A 6,285-nucleotide genomic window follows, 5' to 3' on the forward strand; every position below is an offset into this window, starting at 1 on the left:
TAGTACCAACAACAACGTCTGCTCCCACAACTACCACCACAGCTACAACTACTATAGTAGTACCCACAACAACATCTGCTCCAACAACTACCACAGCAGTTCCAACAACTACCACAGCACCTCCAACAACCGCTCTAAGTAGTCCCACACCTGCTCTAACTAACACAGCAACAGGAAAAACAACCACATCTGCAGCCACAACCACCGGACCGCTGACAATTAGATATGTTGTTTTCAGATCCATTCAAAGCAATTTTACAGCAGACTTGTTGAATTCATCATCTGAAGTTTTTCAAACTCGATCTTCATCAATAAAGGTGCAGGTAAGTCTTTCTTTTCCCCAAGAATCTGTAAGGTTAGTGTACAAGAGTTTATCTGATCATTAAGGTAATGCAAATATTCAAATACAAATTTCTTCTCATTTTTTTCACGTGAAGGTGGTAAAAAATTACAACTTAATTTATATAGAATAAGTGCAAAGTCTTAGGAAAAAATGCAAAAATTCCCATGAGAACTAAGTGCCAGGACAACTGTCCTGAATGAATGAATGAGAATTTCAAACTACAGCTACATGACAAATTGATGCAAGGCATCAGACCACTAGATGGTGCTAAAAGTACTTCAATATGCTTTTGAACTGATTGTTCAATGCATTTTTTAAAGGCACATGCAGCTCCAGCAGAAACGTGTTTTAAGTACTTCAAACACAGCTCTCACTGTCAGCTCACACTGAACACAATTCCCTAATTCATGAGGGTTCACTAAAGGAAGAACAATGCAGAATGGACTTCTAAGCATTTGTCATTGACGTTGAAGGCAAAGTCGTGTTCTTATCTAATAGAAAGCAGAAAGAATTCTGTTTAAAGAATATAGTTTACATTTTTTTAAACCCTAAATACTCAGACAAGTACAAGAATTTGACTGATTAAGAGCAGGAACAAGTCAAGAGGAGAACTTTTGCTACCAAGGTTATAAAACTTGGAAAACCTTTTTGCCAAGCTTTACACATCCAGGGATGGATAATTCATCCAGCGGTGTTTAGCTCATTTACCTACAGTCTGTTTTACTTGAAGTCAGTATTATTGCTGGATTTTTTTTCTTCTCTCAAAGGAGACAAGCTCTTAAACTTTGTTAAGAGTGGCCTTAAGGGTTGTTCTCACTGAATATGTCTTCATATTTGAACAAAGATTTTCAGCGATGAAGTTTAATGAATCCAGATACCGATTCTCTTTCACTCACCTGTCTACTGTCTTTCGCATCTTCACCTCATGCATTGAACCTGAGTTTATAGCACTTATTCCACCAAACACACTAAATTTATCTCACTGAATAAGGAAGAATCACTGCAAAACTGCACGCAGTAATTTAACTACTTAAATTTAAAATGGTAGCTTGGTGTTATTTCACGGCAAAAAGGTCCTGAGTTTGAATCTTGGGTCTTTCTGTGTGGAAATTGCATGTTTTCTCCATTTTAACATGAGTTTTCTCCAGGTGCTCTGGCATCCTCACACAGAAAGACATGTTAGTGCAATTAGATTAACTGGTGATTCTTAATTGCCCATACTGTGCATCTTGAAATGATTCACAGCACTTGACTTGTTCCATTTTATTTGTCATTTTACGGTCTTATTCCAAAATGGATTATATTCATTTTCACCTCAAAATTCTACACACATTACAAAACTTTATTGACAGTCTTTGCCATGACATTTGTGAATATGAGCGTGAATGGTTGTCAGTCTCTGTCTGTGTTAGCTCTGTGATCTACCAGAGCTACTCTCTGTAAGGGTCAAGACCTCAGCTTTTTCCTTTAAATAATCTTCTGTTAATGTATTTTAACATATAATATATATCACGTACACAAACAGATAAATGTGATTTTAAGAAAATCTGCTTTGTGTCTGCAGATTGAACCTGCTTACAAAAACTCGTTCCCTTCTTCCTTTGTCTCCTTGGCCGTTGTGAGCTTCAGGTAATTTCAGTATTTTGACATATACTGTTAAGAGCACTGACCTAACGCCCTAAATATTCAAAACTATAATTTTTGTGTCTGCATTTACAGGCAGGGATCAGTCATCAACACCATAGAACTTAAGTTTGTAAACTCATCTGCTCCAAATTACACTGAAATTAGAAGTGTTTTGATCAGTACAGCATCAAACGTGACAGGCTTTGACATCGAAAGGGCCTCCATCACTGTCAGTGCCACATGTGAGTAACATTTCGTGATGTTTGATCAAAAAGTCTCAAAGTTTTTAGAAGGACTTAGTTAAATGTTTTATGTCCAGTTTGTCCTCATTTTAAATCTACCACAGTGATCCCAACAACTACCACAGTTACCCCAACAACAAACACAACACCATCAACTACATCTGCTGCAACAACACCAACATCTGCTCCAACAACTACCACAGTTACCCCAACAACAAACACAACACCATCAACTACTACATCTGCTGCAACAACAACAACATCTGCTCCAACAACTACCACAGTGATCCCAACAACAAACACAACAACATCAACGACCACAGCTACTCCAACCACTATCACAACTACAAAAGCTCCGACTGCACCTGTCCAAGTTTTTCTGTTTCTACAGTTCCTTGAACCATATGTACCTGAACTCACAGACCCCACCAGCAGTGTATATCAAGATCGCAAAAGACGAGTTGAAGAGACGGTGAGTAATATTTCAACTTAATATATCTTTTAATGACTGACACTTTATCTAGAGAACAAATCTGAAATCATACATTTTATTTCATTTGAATAGGCATTTTTAGACAATGCAACTTCGAAGTTGTTTCACCATGTTTAAATTTTCTTTTTGTGTTAATTTTTTGCAGTGTGATAAAATCTACAAATCAAAATTTCTTTTCTTCATCCGTGCCATTGTCATTGGGTTCAGGTAAAACGTGTTTTTAACAGTGATTAAGTTACTTTCCTCTAAATTATTATTTTAATTTAATTTTGAATGTTAAAAGTGCCATGCACCATAGTTAAACCGTTCAATAATCTGCAATCATTATCTAACATCTGACTCACTTTCTTTCATGGCACAGTCTTGTTAGAGTCCAAACACGAGTGGATAGAACTGAGACACAGGTGGAGCTTGTGTTCAATCAAACAGCACCCAATGCACAAGTCCCAAATAATACTACTATTATTCAAACTATGAAACAGGCTATTAACAGTTCCAACAGCAATTTCAGTATTGCCATAGTTCCTGACACTATATCAGTAACTTCTGGTGAGTATTTGAAAATGTAACCAAAAGTTATTTTGACATTCATGAAGGATAAAGATAATAGTTTAGGTTGTACATAGATATATATTAATCTATTTTTGATAAATATTTTATTGTTCCAGTCAGTGTTACACCTGCTACACTAACTCCTAATTGCACTATGACATCAACTGCTACCCCTTCAAAACCAGCATCAATAACTGTGACAACTACGACCATCATTTCTACGACAACAGAAAAAACTATTCAAACAACAACTGCAGTGACCGTGAAACCTGCTACAACTAATACTTCAGCAACAACAGTACTTGAACCAGCCACTTTTGTGGCTACTATGGCACAGGCTCCTACAGCAACCACCATGGTGTCATACACATCTACAACAACAATAGTGGAAAGTGCAAGACTTCCTTCTTCAGCAGCTACTGCAGAAACAACAATCACTGTGAGAATGACAACAATTATTGAAGCACGTATATCTGGAAACACATGTAAGATAGACTAATTGAAATGATAAGTGTTACATTTAAAGCTAATCAGCTAAATCAGCTAAGATTTTCTCATTGCTTTTTCTCTTCATTTCCAGCTTCAGGAGGATTGAGCCACAAGACAAGTTTCTACACTGCTTCCTGCCTCATGTTGTTGACATGGCTATTTGCAAACCATCAATAGCTAATTTACATTTGAAATACAAGTGCAGGAAAACAATTACATTTATTCCATTGTTATCAAAAATGCAGCATCCTTGAATGGCTTAACTGTTGCGTGAAACATCATGAAAATCTAGCCTTGCATTAACAGACACAGTGGTATATCTGGGGGGCATTTCTGTCTTTTATTCCTGTATTTTAAAATTACCATTACCTATGTTTAAGTGCAGTTCGTCTTTGTTTTGGAAAATGTAAACTGTGATGCTTATGAAACAGACAGTTGTTACTCTAACTAATAAAAGTCCTTCTCTCATTTGATGAACCAAAAGATGATTTAAATTAGACAGCATTCAAAAACGTAGTTATTTTCACCATAAATGCTTAGTTACAGTATATTAAAATTACTGGAGAGTTTTCCCCCAACTGATGTATTAAAAGCTACCATCGGATGACTCTTACAGCACACAAAAATGAAATTTCCTGCTCCTCACTTCATAATAAAATAATCACCAAAGCAATGGAGGTCTTATCTTTGTAAATTCACGTCTGACAAGTTGTTATCATAGCATAGTGATATTTGACTCCTGTCTGGGCCTTGACTCCCATGTAAAATCTTTGTGTCGTTCCTGTTTCTATCATTTAAGAAACATCTTTAAACTGCGACATGTGGTCTGTTCAGCTGAACTGGAAAAACTCATTCATGCATTTGTGTCATCATGCTTAGATTACTGTAAGTCCCTGTTTACTAGCTTGGATATCTCTCTCTCGCCTCCAGGCAATACAAAACGCAGCAGCCAGACAAACTCGTTCTACCAAGCGTGCCCACATTATTCCCGTCTTATATTCTTTACATTGGCTTCCAATAGAGTTTAGAATTTGCTTTAAAATTCTTGTTTTAACATACAGAGCACTAAATGGCCAGGCCCCAGATTATTTATCCAAGCTTCTTAAAAAAATAAAGTAAAATAAAAATAAAATACACTGCCGCTCGTCATCTCCGCTCACAGACTCAGAGTCTGTTGGTTGTTCCCCGTACACGAATGAAGACAAAAGGGGACAGAGCCTTTCAGTCTGTTGCACCAAGGCTGTGGAATAGTTTACCACTACAATTATGTTTGCTTGACTCTGTGGATTGTTTTAAAAAGCAATTAAAAACGTTTATGTTCAAACAAGCCTTTTGCTGATCTATGTATTTTATATTCTTTACATTCTTTACATTTGATCTTTTACATTGTGTATAATGTCTATTGATTGTATTGTTTATTTTAATATTTGTGTACAGCACTTTGTGACTGCCTGTCTGTGAAAAGCGCTTAATAAATAAACTTTACTTACTTACTACTTACTTACATAGTATGACTGCTTTTAATGTTGCTCTTGTAATGATCTGTTAATGCATATAATTTACATGTGTGTGTTCACTTGTCTATACTAAATGTCAATTCAACAATGAGGGCTCATCATAATGAACTGAACATTGTTTATTGATAAACAGGTTTTCCACCAATAATTAAATTGCTAAATCAGACAAATATCTTTAAAGTGCAACCTAACTTTGATTTTGGGTTTTACATGCATTACTACCTGTTTTAGATACATTTACATCATAAGAAATGAATGCTTTGAAAAACAGCTCTTGCTGTGTGCACTGCCTGTTTGAAGAATGTGCAAGAATTTCAGTCTCTAGATGTGCAAAGCTGGTAGAGACATACCCTAAAAGACTGGCAGCTGTAATTGCAGCAAAATGTGGTTCTACAAAGTATTGACTCAGGGGGCTGAATAATTACACACACCCCACTTTGCAGTTATTTATTTGTAAAAAATGTTTGGAATCATGTATGATTTTCATTCCACTTCTCACGTGTGCACCACTTTGTGTTGGTCTTTGATGTGGAATTCCAATAAAATTGGTTCATGTTTGTGGCTGTAATGTGACAAAATGTGGAAAAGTTCAAAGGGGCTGAATACTTTTGCAAGCCACTGTATTGTTTATTATGACTGTGGTTTTACGTGGCCTATCAACACAATTTAAAAACTGGTATATATCACCTTGTTGCTTTGTCATCTTAAAGTGGCCGTGTGATTGGCTTACCACGACTACTTTATTCTTTCTCAGTCAAAGAGCATCACTCATGCAATTGTTTTGCACGCTTAGCTTCAGGTGTTGTGCCAAAAAGTGATTGTTTGCCAGAAAGTGATTGCCGCCCGCGGGAGCCCACGCACCTGCTTAAAGCTGTAGCCCCCAGATTACTTACAGCTACTTCCATGCAACTGATACAAGATGCGGTAAACTGACGACAGCTTCAACCGTCTGTTTGTTGAAAAATAGTAACGCGACCGTACCGCATTTTGTTGTTAGTAACGGTAACTGCGTTGTAACGATAG

The 6,285-nt window shown here is 36.7% G+C and overlaps 1 protein-coding gene across 1 annotated transcript; it reads left to right on the plus strand.

Moving 5' to 3' along the window:
- Positions 1-1,907: 1,907 nt before the first annotated feature.
- LOC121813462 (integumentary mucin C.1) lies at positions 1,908-5,084 on the plus strand (the record flags this gene model as incomplete). Its single annotated transcript, XM_042217257.1, has 7 exons — positions 1,908-1,972; positions 2,063-2,198; positions 2,270-2,683; positions 2,850-2,911; positions 3,066-3,253; positions 3,373-3,741; positions 3,837-5,084. Coding segments are annotated over 7 exons (1,320 nt in total), but the record flags the coding sequence as incomplete, so codon positions are not given.
- Between the last annotated feature and the right edge of the window lie 1,201 nt (positions 5,085-6,285).

Source organism: Haplochromis burtoni, unplaced genomic scaffold, assembly GCF_018398535.1.
Source record: "Haplochromis burtoni strain Fernald_Lab_line unplaced genomic scaffold, NCSU_Asbu1 Contig_1726, whole genome shotgun sequence".
Classification (NCBI taxonomy): Eukaryota; Metazoa; Chordata; class Actinopteri; order Cichliformes; family Cichlidae; genus Haplochromis; species Haplochromis burtoni.